The sequence below is a fragment of the Nomascus leucogenys genome, chromosome 8 (genome assembly GCF_006542625.1).
Source record: "Nomascus leucogenys isolate Asia chromosome 8, Asia_NLE_v1, whole genome shotgun sequence".
Taxonomy (NCBI): domain Eukaryota; kingdom Metazoa; phylum Chordata; class Mammalia; order Primates; family Hylobatidae; genus Nomascus; species Nomascus leucogenys.
The window spans coordinates 19721098-19738205 of NC_044388.1; the positions used below are offsets into that span (position 1 = coordinate 19721098).

Below are 17108 nucleotides of genomic sequence, written 5' to 3' on the forward strand. Positions count from 1 at the left end.
ACAAAGAGCTTAGCTCAAAGGTGCCCCTTATGACAGGGCTCCCCAACTCCCAGGCAGTGGACCAGTACAGTCCGTGGAATTTTACGAACCCAGCCGCAAAGAAGAAGTGGGCTGCAGGCAAGCGAGCGCTACTGCCTGAGCTCCATCTCCTGTCACGTCAGCCAGGGCATGAGATTCTCATAGAAGCATGAACCCTAACGTGAACCACACATGCAAGGGATCTAGGTTGTGCACTCCTTATGAGAATCTAATGCCTGAGGATCTGAGGTGAACCAGTGTCATCGCAAAACCATCCTCCGCCTGTGGAAGAATTCCAGGAAACCAGTCCCTGGTGCCAAAAAGGCTGGGGACCACTGCCTTACAAGACCAGGCAGCTTTTCTAAAACTCTTGAATCTTCTTACTTAGGGAATGACAGTAGGGAGATGCCAGCCTTCACATATTCCAAGAGACAAGTGGTGTTAAGAACTAGGGCTTTATCCTTCAGGACAATGACATCTTCTTAATCACTCTGTTTTCAGTCTTAAGGCTTAATCCTACCCTCTACTCTTATCCCCAGATTTCTGGTGTTCCACAGGGGTAAAGGAAGGCTAACCGTCTGGCCTAAAGAAGCAGCAAAGGTACTTGGGAGAGTTCTATTGGTTCCTTATTCAGAATTTCAAATTTCTCTACTATTTTTAGCCTTATGCCTTACTCCCTGCCTTCAAAGGTACCTGGCACCTTTGAATCTTTCCTATACTTTCTCTTTCTGAGTTTATATCTTTTATTCCTTGTTAGTGATTTTGGTGGGTTCCAGGGAGATAGTAGACATAAATATATATTGTTATGTTCAAGTGAAAGTCCTTTAAAAGCAAACTATTTGAGCCACTGAAGTTACTTTTAAAATGGCAAGTTTCCCTATCTGTGTCAGGATGACTTCTTCTAGATCCTCAGTCACATCTGTGGGTTGGATTTTGTTTGTTCATTTCACTGGTTGGTTTTGCTGTGCAAGAGGAACTCTTCAGGTCGGCAAATGAGAAGAATAATCAAATGTTTACAAACATATCCTGCCACTTTCTGTCCCCCACAACTAAGAAGATTTAATCTTCCAATGTAAAACTTTGGTGGGATTACATTAAAAGTTTCTGAAAAGTAAAATTATTAAACATTACATGAGCCACACTATCTTGAAGTACCGTGTGATGGTTTACAAAATGTAGTGAAATAGACCTATCAAAAAAAGTCATATGCATATTCTTGCCATATAACTATATGGTTAAGAGACATCAGCTGAAAATCGCCTAAGTTTAATGCAATCTCTGAAGGCTTTACATTAAAAGGTTTAAAGTGAAAGGTATTTTATTTTCATAGTTTTATTTCCAATTGTCTTCTTTCACCTAAGCTTGTAAAAGTTCCTTTAAAGAATAGACGGAAATCTTTTTTTGGTCCTCATGAACATAGTTCCGGGAAGACTTCAATTCAAAGTTCAGTGTTAACCAACCTGGCCTTTCTTTTAAAACCTGTATGTTTCCATTTACATGAATGAAGGAAGATCCCTTCATTCCTGTTTTCTATAGAGATGTAATCATAGGTATCACATGCAAAAATCATGTGTTTGCTCATAGGTAAAAACATATAACCAACTAGTCATTCCTGTCAAAGGAACTATAAAAATAACAAGTAAGTCCAGGTGTGGTGGCTCACGCCTGTAATCCCAGCACTCTGGGAGGCCAAGGTAGGAGGATCATGTGAGTCCAGGGGTTCAAGACCAGCCTAGGAAACATAATGAGACCCCATCTCTACAAAAAATAAGCAAAATTAGCCAGGTATGGTGGCACATGCTTATACTACCAGCTACTTGGGAAGCTGAAGTGGGAAGATCACTTGCGCCCGGGGAGGTTGAGGTTGTAGTGACCCGAGGTCACACCACTGCACTCAGCCTAGGCAACAGTGAAGGAAAGTTTAAGGGTGTGTGGTGTGTGTGTGTGTGTGTGTGTGTGTGTGGTGTGTGGAAAGTTTAAGGGTGTGTGTGTATTTTTTTTTTTTTTTTTAGACAGGCTGTTGCCCACGCTGGAGTGCAGTGGGGTGATCTCGGCTCACTGCAACCTCCGCCTCCCAGGTTCAAACAATTCCTGTCTCAGCCTCCTGAGTAGCTGGGAATATAGGCACACACCATCACACCCGGCTGATTTTTGTATGTTTAGTACAGACAGGGTTTCACCATATTGGTCAGGATGGTCTCAAACTCCTGACCTCAGGTGACCCACCCACCTTGGCCTCCCAAAGTGCTGGGATTACAGGCGTGAGCTACCGCATCCAGCCTAAGCTTCAATAGTTTTTAAAGTTAAGTTTCATCGTCAAGCTGGTGATAGCAACTATGAGTGATATAACTATACACTGTAGGTAATTCAGAACTCTTATTACACTAACTGGAAAAATTTCTCAAGCACCCAGGAACAAGGTGGCAGCTTAAAATATCGGTATGTCATTTTGTCAGCTTGTAAGCTGGAGTAATCAACATGAATGACATACATTTGCAAACTACTTTTCAAAAAGTAAGGTGGTTTCATTTGTTCTGAAGATAAGACATTCCTTCAATGAAAGAACACAGATTGAAACACAGTCTGCAAAGACCTTATAAGGAACTGTCATGAAGAACAGAAAAAATTCTGAAAAAATCTGATGTCACAAGCTTTAGGAGACTGAGACTAGGCTACAACTCATTTAGGCTGTCTGCTCACACAGCAATAACTCCATGAATATATCTATGCATGGATTCTATAAGGAAAGACTATCAAAGAGAACACAAACAATTAAGAGATGAGTGTACTATTAATTACACATACTTTAAAGCAACAAGTCTTTATTATGTACAATGACTAAACCCAAAGGTGGACAGTAAATGAAAACATAGTCATCTAAGCTAAACAGGAAATAAGTATTCTTTAAACAGATGGATACCTGCTGTGTTCGGTGTACACACTTAACAGCCATCCACTTTTGCTCAGAGCTAAAAGGGTATTCAGCTTTTCTGATGTAGTCTTGTTGAAGTCCATCAAGACCCATCTATAAGGCACAAAGAGAAAGTTAATTCTCACCTATATGTGATTATTTTTTCCTTTAACAAACAACAAGGGTCACAACTTGTAACTAGGTTGGCTGGATTATTTTTCAGTTAATAGTGAAATAGTAAATGCTCCATCTATATATACTGTACTTCCCTACACATCAGCATACATTTTCAACATGAAAGCCCAGGTATGTAGATATAGTCTAAGGCAGGTTTTCTGGATTGTACGCTGACTAAACCTCCCACACCCACTGTATTAATCCCTCTACCAGCTCAAATTCTGAAAGGAAGCAGGATATAAATAAACAAAAGTACCCAACCAATTCTGAGCATGTATTTTTATGATCAATAGAAGTTTTAGATTAAATCTCTCACTTCTTAGGGACTCAAATGGCTCACTTGTTATCATCCTAGTCCCTTACCCTCTACCACTTTATATCCTGAATACTACCAGTCATGTTGTTGTTTTCCCTCCCAATAGCCTTTGCATCAATATCAAATAACTAAATATCAAAAATATCAAAAAATATCTTCCAAATATCAAAAAATGTTTAAACTACTCAAAATTCTACCATGTATTGCTTTCTACTTTCTACTGAAACATGTTCAGGCTCTTCTTCTTGGCCTTAAAGGTTCTCCAGAAACCCACCACATACAGCGTCTATAAAAATCCTTCTGGTCACACGAATACATTTCATTTCATCCAGTTTGGCCAACTCATTAGCCACAACCAACTCTATGCTCTTTTATTCCTCTCTACTTCTACTTTAGTTCATTCCCTAGCTTATCTCATCTAAACCCTTCCTATCCTTCAAAGCCCTCATATCCCAGCTCTGAATTTGCATTGTTCTTATATGTGACTCAGTGTTTAAGATTTCAGTGTCTGCTGTCTTGGACTGCCTTTTGTCTCAAGAATGTCAATATAAATTCCCTACCTAAAATGTGAGGTCTCTGCCCATAAAAAGATAGTTTCATACTCTTTATCCCTCAAAGAAACTGATATCTTTATAAGCATAAAACAGGAAATACTTGATAACTGATTCATGTTTTGAGTACTATGCTATTTTAGTTGTAAGGAGACCAAATGATACAGAAATGTGCTTTTCTGCCAAGGAAACTATATATTCTAAAACTATCAATTTTATTTCATTAAATATGTTATAATAACCTGTAATTCTATACTGTCTCTCATTTCAAGCAACCTCATTTAGAAGCCTCTTGCTTTATACAAGTATCAAAATTTTCTCTGAATACTCTTAAAGGTGGGAATAGTTATTTTTGTTATGAGTGACAGGCTGGACTTACTAGGTTTCTCACTGAATCAAATATAGGACTTAGGGGATAAGGAGACAGATTGGGACAGATGAAAAGTTAACTGAGACTTCTTCTCCCCAAAACAAATTATAACTTCGCAGTTATTTTGAGAAATTAACAAAGGAGAGAAAGGAAAGACTGGGAAAAGAAAGCTATTTTCTCATGACTGTGTTATTATCTTTACATAAAAATACTGAAGAATGTTGCCTTTTATTCATTCAAAAGTTAGTATTTATCAGCAATTACACACATTCATAAAGTATTTCACATGTAGATCTCAATATTGTGGAAGACAGGAATATTTCTTCACAAGAAATCAACGACTGCTCATTAGTTTGTAACTTGCATGTGAACAATAAAGTTATACTGAAAAAACTCTATACTTTACATTTATAGGAATAAAACTGATACCCAAAAGATAGTAAAAACAATGAAATAGTATGAGTTTTTTTCACTCAATATCTAAAAACCAGTAATACTGAAATTGATGACACTGCGTTCTGTTGTGAGGGCAGTGTCTCACATGTCAAAGAAGAGAAATTTAGGTACATACCTTCATTGCAAGAGCAATTAAGGCCCCTTCTGTTGGCTTTCCCATTAGAGTATTGTTTCTAATTACAGCATCATTGCACACACAGCCCGCCTAAGAAAAATAAACATAAACTATGAACCTATCACTGTGTCTTAAGTCATTATGAAGAAAGTCACCGTCTTGGAAAAAAAAGTATTTACCTCAACAATTCTGCTAACAGCTGGGTTATAGAATCCATGAACAACATCACCATCAACAATCACTTCCCCAAATTGATTATAGCCAACTCCAGTAACCTAAAGATCACAAAGTGGGATCAATAATACAAACACTACAAACATGTGGTGGTGAAAAGACCTATAAAACCCAAAAACTATAATGAGTTCTGTTCATTTTATTTATAATGACACTGTTAAAGTGTTTATCTAGAAAAGCATTAAAATTTGTCTTTAAAAGGGACATTTAGTAAAGAAATATAGATTCTAATTCTCATCACAATTATTAATCTAAAAAGACATTGTTTTCTAATTACAATATACTGTTAAAATAATAAGCTATGAAAATATACATAAATAAGCTTGAACTTATATGACATTACACTTATATAGCATACTATAGTTTGCAAAGAACTCAAATCCATTACCATATGTAACATATAACACAAAGCTGTGACTTAGACAAAAGCAGTATTCTTTTTGCAAACATGCAGGCCTAGAGAAATTGAGATACATGCTAGCACTTACAAATCACTTTAACACAGCATATTACACACCAATTTTAAAAATCAGAGGTAGAGACAAACCAGGTATTTATATCATATGTCTAGAACAAACCAAGCCAAACGAAAGGAAATTTCACAATAAAAATCATACAATTTAGTGGCCAGGTGTGGTGGCTCACATCTGTAATCCTAACACTTGGGAGGCCGGGACAGGAGAATCACTTTAGCCCAAGAGTTCGAGACCAACCTGGGCAACAAAGCAAGATCCATCTCATTAAAAATAAAAATAAATAAAAAATGTTTAATGACATTAATTGAGAGAGAAAACAATTAACAAATGGTTAATGCATTACATATAGCATGACCTTAAAACAAAAGAAAAACTAATATTCTACCTTCCATACCTGGATCATATAAGCACATGTAATCCCAATGACCCTTCTGAATCATCCAGAAAGGGCACATTCACCAACACAGCATGGGGGATCTTTGACCAGATCTAACACCGTAAATATCAAGAGTCTCTTTTCAAAACCTATGTAAAATGGACGTAAATAAACCCAAGTACAACTTCTGTCAATTTGCCTACTGCTTATTTTTCTCAATGAATTAGCTATAAATACATTTTAAATTACTGTACCCAACATAAGTAGTGTTAAGAGCATTCCAGTCAAAAATCCTGCACAGACTGAGTAGGATTAGACTTGTCCATAAGCACCTTCAGGAAGAACTACTGCACAGTGATGTGCACTTAAGAGACAATGTATCAATATATAATTGTTAAAGTGATTCATTCATTCTTTCATCAAGTATTTATTACTATGAAGCAGGCTGTGTGCTAGGCAATATAGTTCCTGCTCTCTTATAATGGGGAAAAGGGACAGAAAATTTTACCTAAGATAAGGACTAAGAGGTATGAAATGCTAAGACAACATATAACATAGGGCCACTTCTGGGTGTTCTGAAGAATTGGGTTGGAATTAAGGTGCAAAGGATGAAGAGGCATTAGACTATCCTAAACAGTGACAAAGGCAGCCAGGTTCTTAAATTAGGAATAATTGTGTCACATCGAAAGAACTATAAAGCCAGTATACTTGGTGCACAGAAAGCAAAGGGTAGCATATAAGGATAGAGGGGAAAATAAGGGACAGAACATGTACGGCTTTGAGAGGCCACAGTTCAGGATCCTGATCATAATGGAAAACCATTGGAGTACCTTAATTTATGGAGTGACATGCTTAAAATTTGGTTCTAAAAAGATCCCTCAAGCTGCTTATGGAGTGAGGGCATCAAGAATGGATAAAGACCAGTCAAAAAGCTTTATCAGAATGGCAGGTGAGAAATGGCGGTAACTTAAAGAAGCTGGCTATAAAGTAGATGGCTGGGAAAATTCTTTAGGAAGTCAAAATTGGCAGGATTTGATTATGGATAGATGAAGGGGTGACTGAAAGAGACGTCAAGGAGGAATCAAAGTTTTTGGATTGAACAAGTGTACAAGCGGAATGAGACAAAGACTTGGTAAAATCACAGAGAGAGAAAATAACTCCACTACTTGTTTACAGCCCTTTTGAAGGTAAGACACTGGAACTGTTAGGAATGTTAAACACCAAGTTTCTTAAATGGATACTGTTTTTCTTTGTTTTTAAAAACCTATAGAGTACCTCAGCATGCAGACCATCTGAAGTAAATATGTGAGTAACAGTCATTTCATTCTTCGTCAGTGTTCCAGTTTTATCTGAACAAATCACATTACAGCAGCCTAAAGAAGTAAATCATTACAAGTCACCAAAAGAATCAAGGAGAAATATAGGTTCACTTAAAAAACAAATCAAAGACTAGAATCCTGTCCTACTTCTCTGAATTTTATAGAGATCAAACTCATTGGTAATTTTAGATTAACTTCTCTTATTATGCTTGTTTCAGCATAAGGTGCAGTTTCTGAAATTAAAAATAAAAATTAGATGATGACATGTTCTTATTTATATACAGTTAGTTTCTACAAAGCTACTTCACATTAGCTTTATGTAATGATCTTATATAACATCTTTTCTAGAAAGTTTGGAGAGTTCCTAAATATAAACCCATATAATTTCTTCAATCAGGATTTTTCAAGGTATTTCAGCTTCTCATATATGGAGAAGATATTAAAATACAAACTAGAAATTAAATTCAGTACATTTTTGGAGTTTCAAAGCATATTGCACATAAAGTTTTGTTACAGCAATATAACTGCTGCAAATTTACTGTTCTTACAGGCAAATTCAACTCAAGTATGACATTTGGGATCTGCAATAATACATTATCTTCTTTGACATGTCACAAGAAAAAAATTCTATTAATTTTACTCCAAGATTTCAGTTGTTGTATGGATTTTCTTAACATGATTTGAGCATTAGAACAATGATGTAGAAAGATTTCTCTTCGAGTCCCCTCACCTAAGGGATACGAATTTTTAATTGCCTTTTTTGGTTGTTAAAACCATATCCAATTTCGCCATAAGCCAAACATCATTATGCAAATCTCTAAAATAAAAACTGTAAAACTCTGAGATGATTCACTATTGACATAAACTTACGCATCATTGCGTAAGAATGCTCTTAACACAGACTTACCCAGAGTTTCAACAATAGGCAGTTTTTTCACAATGGCCCTTTTCTTCACCATTCTCATAACACCAAGAGCTAGCGTCACTGTGACCACAATGGGGAGACCTTCAGGAATTGCTGCTACAGCCAAACTATAACCAATATATACAAAGCATTAAAATGTAGGTTAAACAGCACTCACAGCAAAATTTAAATTGGATGTTACTTAAAGCTTAATAAAATGCAAAATTAATATAGTCAATACCTAAAAAATAAACTTCTCAAGAGGAAGAGAAAGTTAACATTTACTGGATACCTAGTAGCTGCCAGGTTAAGCACAGTGGTTAAAAAATGTAGGTTCTGACATCAAATTGCCTGGATTTGTATCCCTGGCTTCACCATCTCTTACTTGTGTGATCCTGGGCTGCTTACTAATCTAGCTCTGTAGTTTACTGTCCTCATCTATAAAATACAAATAACTACAAATGTTCAAACAAAAACTCGTACATGAATGTTCATGGCAACACTATTCACAATAGCCAAAAGATGGAAACAGGCCAAATATTCATCAACTGATAAATGTAAAATTGTGACATCCATGTAATGGAGTATTACTTTAGACACACACACAGAAAGGAATGAAGTGCTAACACATGCTACAACATAAATAAACCTTGAAAACATTACGCTAAGTGAAAAAAGACAGACACAAAAGGTCCCATATTATATCATTTTATTTCTATGAAATATCTAGAATAGGCAAATCCATAGAGATGGCAGATTAGTGAGTGGTTGCCAGGGACTAGGGGAAGAGGAAAACTGGGGAGTGACTGCTTAACGTGTACAGGGTTTTCTTCTGGCATGATGAAAAGGTTCTGAATCTAGATAGCGGTTAACAGTTGTAAAACATTGTGACCATACTTAACTCCACCAAATTAACTCTTTAAAACTGTAAATTTTATGATATGTGTATTTTATCACAGTTTAAAAAATTATTTCACTCTTGCCTTTTGTAATTAAAAAATAACAAGTCTTTCTCTGTGCCATTCCAAATACTATCTCTTGACTCTGCTAGAAATAAGGACATAAGCAATTTAACCCTTCATTCTACCACTGTTCCCTCTGCTGCTTCTATTTCCTAATTTCCATTACCAACTTTTTCTTTGCATAATCTAGTATATTAGCATCCTTTTCTATAACCGTAATTGACTTTTTCATGCTTTATTTACTGGTTGATTTTAAAGTTGAAAGCACATAAGCAACAATATTATTAGCTAAACAATACACACTGAAGAGTCAAGAAATATGTATTATCATTAATACTTCCTTTTCTCCTTTGGGCTACTCAGAGAGAATGTTCCTAGTTCAAATGGAATCTTTTTTTTCTTTTTTCTTTTCTTTCTTTTTTTAAATGCTTCCATTAAGGAAAAATAGGCATCATCACTTACAATCTAGATACAATGAATCTTTTCAATCTTTTATATTTAAGTCATCTTAGCAAAACTTTGCAGAGGAATAAATAAATTGTAAAAAACTTCACTCTAAATTTTCATTTTAATGATAACCCAAAACTATTCCTGGACTTGAAGGCATCTATACCTGAAATGGGTAACATCTTCTGGATGCAACTAACTGCTCATCTACTGTTTTTGGTGAACTTGGAACATATTTATCTTATAAATACTGATTTCAGATTTCAAAAAATATTTCTAACAGGCTCTAGCTTATTAATCTAGTTTTTCTTCTTGCATTTGTTCTGTCAAATTGCAACACTTCTAAAACCACTGATGGCTCCCAATTGTGTTGAAAAGAGAACAGTTATCTTCTTTGGTCCATGACTGCAAAACATTTTCAATTTTAGATTTATAAACACCAATTACAATGATGAATCCAATGAATTTTTCTACTTCTGCATAATCTATTTCCTTTTAATCACTTTTATATTCATACCAGCCTTAAGCATTTCTCCACTTAAAAGCAGTATGAAGTCAATGCTGATAAACAAGCATCATAAAAGATGAATGAAATAGGATCATATATTCGTTTAGCAAAAAGAGATGGTCCATATTCTTGCTGGACATCTCCAGCAAGACTGCATGACAGAGTCCTTGCTGCAGAATGATTAACTGGAAGAGAATACCTGTTTCTTTTTTGTCCTTAAAAACAGACTGCTCACTCATCAAAACTAAGGTGTTTGAGAAGATCTAGAGTATCATCATCCAAAGACTCAGTCTTGAGATTTCACTTATATTATTAATTTCACCCACATCATTACAGCCTACAGTGCTTCTATTTGGCTCTTTGCACTGATCTTCTGATTTGTCTAATAATTGGGAAAAGTCTTCTCTCTTATTCTCTTTGCCATTATAGTAGAAAGTGAAAAATTTTGAATTCTCATTTTTGTTCAATGAAAGCTGTAACAAACAAACCTAAAGATTGTGCCTTTAGACTTCTTTTACACCTTCTTAAATGATGCAATACTTTAGGCAACATAATAAGAAAACTAAAGAATAAGAGAATAGTGATGATTTACTTTATTATTACATCAACCTTCTCAATGATTCCATCATTTTTCTGCTTTCTTATTGTTTTAGTCATCTTCAGGACTCTTGCGAATAATTGTTAAAATAATTCCTAGGGTGAAGAAATTGTAAAATACTTTAAGAAAGAGGAAAAATAGGATCATTAAAGGTCCCCATAATGTAGCTTATATTTATAAAAGATTCCAATGGATCCATACTGCAAAACAGAATTGCAAAATAGAATGAGTTTTATTCTATTTGAAAAGTTTTAAGTTTCTTGTCCTTTGGAAGACCTTGAAGAAAGAACAGAAGTTACGATATGTCAATTTGTACAAACAGAACTCAAAAAAAACCCCAAATCCTCAAAAACTAAAAATGATCCAATGGATAATATGTCAATGTTTAATATCTCAAACTTATTCCCCATTTTAAAGGTATTTTATATTTAACCCATGGCATTTTTAAATACAAATTTAAACCAAGAGTTTCAAATTGCATTTTCACCCCCTCCCTTGAGAAAAAAAAAACATTCTTTCACTATATCACAAATATCTTTTTACTTCTTATTCATTCTGATTCCTTGTTATCTATTTGACTTTTCTTTTTGAAAGACACTGACTTCTGTTCTAATATTTGAAATATTTCCTATGCCTACAAGACGTCTACCAAGATCTCTTTTTCTTAGATGCCTAAGTAAGTTCTTGCCCTTTCTTATGTCTATTATCATCTTCCTTTCTTTCACCCTTGTTTTGCTGGAATTCATACAAGGATGGGTAGGAAATGAACGTTCTGAGTACTTGCCTACCTATTTGTAACTAATTGGACCAATCCTTTGGCTAGGCCTAATTTACAGATTTATGATCAATTGCCCCCTAATCTGTTACCACTGCTCCACTGTATTCTAATGCAATCTGATGTTAATAAAATAATCTTCCCCTTCTGGATTTGATTAACTCTAGTTCTATTCACCTAGTGACCTGGTAAGAATAACGTCAAGTATGCTGCTAGATAACACTGCTATGATTAAGGGATCCCCTGACTAATAAAATCTCTCTGGACTAGGAAAGTTATAATTATCTTATAGGAAGTCACAGCTTTGAGTTTCTCGAGTGTAGTAACTCTTGTAACTAGACATGTCCCTTGCAGGCATCTGGAAACGCATATTTCAAAATATGTCTCTCATAGAACACGAGATATTTTAACCCAAGGTAGATCCCACACTCATAAGGTTGACCTTATCTCCTTGTACTTGAGTGAATTGCTACATGGACTGCTGCGGACTCTCAGGAGAAGGCTGACTGAAGTTACCCTGCTGTGTTCAGGGCACAGGTATCAGATGTGGTCTGTGAAAGTCTTGTGAGTTGGAACGTTTAGAAGAACCCAGAAAGACCCTATGGTAGAAACTGCAGTTGCTAATGAGAAGTCTGATGCCAGCGTAGTTACCCTTCCTTTGTAGATGACTTGACTTTTTTTCTTTAGTTTCACAATTAGGTATCAAGGTTGAAGTTTTCTCCATTCTGCTTGGCATTTAGTGAATCCTTTCAATCTATAAAGACTTAATTTTTGCCTTAGCTTGAGAAAATACTTGTGTGTCATATGTAATTTTTGAAACTCCAATTAGTTACAAGTGGTATTTCCTGAAATTATTCCTCTTTATCATTTTATCTCATTCTTTCTAAGACTTTTTACTCTTTTTGGGGGGAGACCTCTTTGAATTTATATTATACCCCTACAATTGAATTTTTAATTTCAGCAATCATAATCTTACTTTCTAAAAACTCTTTTTGTTCTCTGATCCTTTTCTACAACAATTTATCTCATGGATGCAGTTTCTTCACAAGTCTCTGAAAATACAAACACCTGGTTTTTAAGTTTGTCTTCATTTCTTCAATGTTTCGTTTCCCTCTGAAATTGATTATTCAATTTCTATATTGTGAACTTTCTCTTTAATGCTGCTAGTTTTCAATTTGGCAATCCTTAATTGTCTATTTATATATAAAAAGACAATAATGCATGAGTAATTCCAGACATCTAGTATGGGTTTTCTTCATTACCATATACATACATTTTCATTTTTCTAAGGATAATTTTAATATATGACTTCTGAACTATTTATGTAGCGATATTATACTCTTATGGGCTCCATGTAATACTGATCTCCATAATAAAACGTAAGCTGTGTTCATTAGAGAAAAAAAAGAGGCAAAAGAGACTCCAATTATAAAGTATTGAGACTTACCTTACACTAATAGTAAACATTTCCAGGATGTCTTTTCCCAGTAACCAGCCAACCAACATGATGATTCCTGAAAGATAATTAAATAGTTATTTTTCCCTTTTACATACAATCACCTAGAAGGAACAGAACAAACTGAAGGAATCTAAAACGTCCCTTGACAAAAAAGGGAAAGCATATCAGATCACAATTACAAGATTTTATAAAAATCCATTAAACAGGGAGGTTAAAGTTAACACTGCTTAATGTGAATGCTGTGCATACTCACATATGTACATGTGTGCACACACACACCACACATGCGCACACACACACACAGTTTTACTTTTGGTTGACACTGCTCCTACCCATCCCTTAAAGCAGTAATATTTTATTATTTTTTTAAAAATTACCAGTATGTTCATACAATGAAAAAAAGAAGGTGGCAGCAAACATATAGGTCTTCTATTTAATACCAAATACGCAAAATTAAACCCTAAAACTTTATTTTCCATAACACAATATCCAGACACTTCTCAGCAAATCTATACTACATACAAAGGGACACTCAGGACTTGGCTCAAAAAGTGATGTGCCTTACGTTAAGCACCTACAACTGCATTAACATCTAAAAATTACTACTTTCATGGCATTTCAAAAATTTAAAAATCAGTTAAACCAATACTCCTTGCTTTAACCTTTTATCTTTGAAAAGAATGGGGGAAAGGGGCACACAAGCAGGTTTGTGAGGAAAAAGCAAACAGATTCATGAGAGGTTTGATAATATAAGCTATCTCAAGATTGCAAATCAATATGAACATTTAAGACAAGTTTTTTTCATCTTCGTATAACTAAAGAATAATTATCCAAATAGCAACCTTCTAAGATCCTATCCCAAATACTATCATGATGAAAGAAATTATATCCAAAGGATTATACCAGGGGTCAGCAAACTATAATCTGTGGGTCTCCTGTCTGCTTATGTAAATGAAATTTGTTGGAACATAGCCACACTCATTTATTTACATATTTTCTATGATTGCTTTCATGCTAATGGTAAAGTAAAGTATTCTCAACAGAGACCATATGGACTAAAATATTTACTATCTAGTTCTTTACAAAAAAAAAAAATTGCTGACCCCTGATCTAGCTCTTGACCTAGAAAAATTATGGCAAGAAAAATTATGTTCAATGTAATATACTAACATAAAACCAGAGAATCGTAAAGTTGAAACATATTTATTACTAAATTTGAAATGGTTTATGGTACAGTGCTAATAGAAACTACAAAGATTTAATTGGCTAGAATGCCCTTCAATTTATCAAATTCACTATAAAATTTCTAGAAAATGGAGACCAATAATCAAATGGAAGGAGTTAGGAGGGCATACACACTAGTGAAACAAAAACAACTAAGGTAACTTCCTACCTTCTACTTTATGTTTACAATGAAGATAGATGGATAAACAGAATTACTATTTAAGAAGTTGTTTCAACTAATATTGTATTAACAGAAATATTGCTTTAAAATTGCATTACTCCTGTAATCCCAGCACTTTGGGAGGCTGAGGCGGGCAATCACATGAGTTCAGGAGTTTCAGACCAGCCTGGCCAACATGGTAAAATCCCGTCTCTATTAAAAATACAATAAAAAAATTAGCCAGGTGTGGTGGCGCACACCTGTAATCCCAGCTACTCGGGAGGCTGAGGCAGGGAAATCGCTCGAACCCCAGGAGGCGGAGGTTGCAGTCAGCCAGGATTGCGCCATTGCACTTCAGCCTGAGCAACAAGAGTGAGACTCTGTCTCAAAAAAAAAAAAAATTGTATTACTGACTTTGAAATACTAAGCTAGCTGGAATAATTAACATGGTAAGAAAATTAAAGGAGGAAAGACTCCAAAATTAATGCAAGTGCTTAACGTGTGATAAAAACGTGACTTCAATCCAATGAATAAAGACTGGATTACAGAATTAATGGGATAATTAACTTGAACAAAAAAGTTAAAACTCTGCCTTAAGCCACGTACTAAAATAAATTTTAAATAAAATAGTAAAATGTCAAAAATAAAAAACTATACAACAATGTTTTAATAAATGTTCTTATAAACATGAAGTTGGGAAAATCTTCAGGAACAGAACAAAACCAACTTAATCGCAGAGATTATCAATAGGAGGGTGATAACAGAATCTCAAGGAAAAGGGGATGTTTTAACCCATTTGTGTCTGAGGTTGCAATTTTTTGAATTTTTGCAACCAGACCTTGGCAATGACCTTGAGCAGTAGGATATAAATAACTCCCACATGCTTAGCATTCCAATAATGGAACACTAGGCATAAATAATTACATATATTGTCCTCTTACCAAGTTTATTCCACATGCCTCAAAGGCAACTTAAATGGGAAAAAAAATACTTATACAACAAAAAGATTGATAATCTAGTCATATAAAACGCTTTTATCAATCTAAGACTCAAGACACAAGAAAAGGGACAAAAGAAATCATTGGCAGGTCATAAAATGAAACAAAAATGATAAACCCACAAATGACAAAGCATTCGGTTTCCCTAATAATGAACTGTGAAATCAAATAACGAGAACTCTTTTATTTACAGTTGAAGTTAATGACAATACTTAAAGCTGGCCAAAAATTTAAGTTACATGGATCCCCTTTGACTAAATAATTTTATTTCTAAGAATTTTTCCTTAAAAAAGAGAGGTATTTACCAGAAGATACTACACTGAAGAAGTATTTATATGACAAAAAAAATCTCAAAAAATCCTAAATGTCTAGAAGAGGTCTTATGTTTTCCCACAAAATAGAATACTATACAACCTTTATGTTTGTTTTATGTGAGCACCAATTTAATGACAAGAGTTTTATGACAGGATATGTGAAATAAAAATAGAAAAGCAGTCCATAAAACTATAGTATTACATTCTTGTTGAAGACTAGAAAGACAAATACTAAACTGTTTAAAGAAATATTTTCTGATTACAAGAATCAGAGTTCTATTTTTTCTTTGTTGAAATGAACAATGGCTAGTAGTCTTATAATTTTAAAAATGATTACACTTAATAAAAAAGAAAAGGCAATAAATAAAACTAGAATAACACCACCCTTCACATTCAAAAAACAAAACTCAAATAAAAATATATACATACTCACTCTTCTCTTACCTATTATACCAAAGGAGTAAAAGGAAAGCTGTTTTCCTAAGAGGTCCATGCTCTTCTGCAGAGGGGTTTTTGGTGCCTTGATAAATTGAAGAGGAGTGTCACCACAATTAGCTATATTTACTAAGCTTTATCAAGTGCCAGGGGCTTGCTAAGTGCTTGACAAAGCAATTCCTAAGTTAACCATACAACTCTCCCATAAGGTAAATAATCACCTTCACTGAGAAAACTGAGACTTAGATTTTACACAATGCCCAAGGTCACACAGTGAGGAACAGAAATTCTCTATTTTTAAAAACCTGTTTATTATTTGAAAAGGTCCATTCTCTCTATGCTTCCTTTTGAGGAAAAATCTGTTCTCCCTCCTACCAACCACTGCAGGACTTCATTACCATCAGCTGCTCTCTCACTTACTTTTCCAATTTCCCCCTTTCTGTATCCATAAACATGCTAGTAACCCAGGTCTTTTAATCCCCCCTCATCTGCTAACCCTCTTCTCTATTCATCCCTTCACTGCCATGCCTCTTGGAATGAGTTCCCACTTTGCATCGCATACTGGAGTTTTGGCAGGGTACCTGAGAAATCCAGAGGATTTGGGGAGAACATGACATTTGCAGAATGCAACTTCTTTTTATAATAAGAAAGTATTTAAAATGAACTCATCCTTAATACTTTTAGCCGAGAATATCTTGTAGGTTATTTTACTTGGCAATCTTTTCCCTGCCACCCTTACTTGGAATTATGTGAAGTTGAAAAAATTTGACAGAAGACATATTCCAAGGTACAAATATACTAATTACTAATCCTTAAAATTACAACACTAATTTCTGAAAATAATAAGATCTACAAATAAGTGGCTATAAGCCTTTTTCTGCTATAAACAATGAGTAAAGCTCAAAATCCTTTAGAACACTAACAACATCAATTTAGAACTTTTAAATTACAGGTTTTCCAATTATGTTTCTAAACAGAAACAACTGATTTCCATTCTGAATAAAA

At 34.7% G+C, this 17108-nt stretch overlaps 1 protein-coding gene across 4 annotated transcripts in view; it reads right to left on the reverse strand.

Annotated features, from left to right (window-relative positions):
• The window catches only part of ATP2C1 (ATPase secretory pathway Ca2+ transporting 1), a 154751-nt gene that overhangs the window by 44405 nt on the left and 93238 nt on the right, over positions 1–17108 (reverse strand). For all 4 annotated transcript variants that reach the window (XM_003265403.4, XM_030816834.1, XM_030816835.1 and 1 more), the window contains 7 exons: positions 16113–16188; positions 12961–13027; positions 8227–8351; positions 7276–7373; positions 5094–5189; positions 4915–5004; positions 2939–3043 (listed from right to left, as the gene is read on the reverse strand). In XM_003265403.4, the coding sequence (XP_003265451.1) occupies positions 2939–3043; positions 4915–5004; positions 5094–5189; positions 7276–7373; positions 8227–8351; positions 12961–13027; positions 16113–16188 (657 nt within the window). The remainder of the gene's footprint in view (positions 1–2938; positions 3044–4914; positions 5005–5093; positions 5190–7275; positions 7374–8226; positions 8352–12960; positions 13028–16112; positions 16189–17108) is intronic.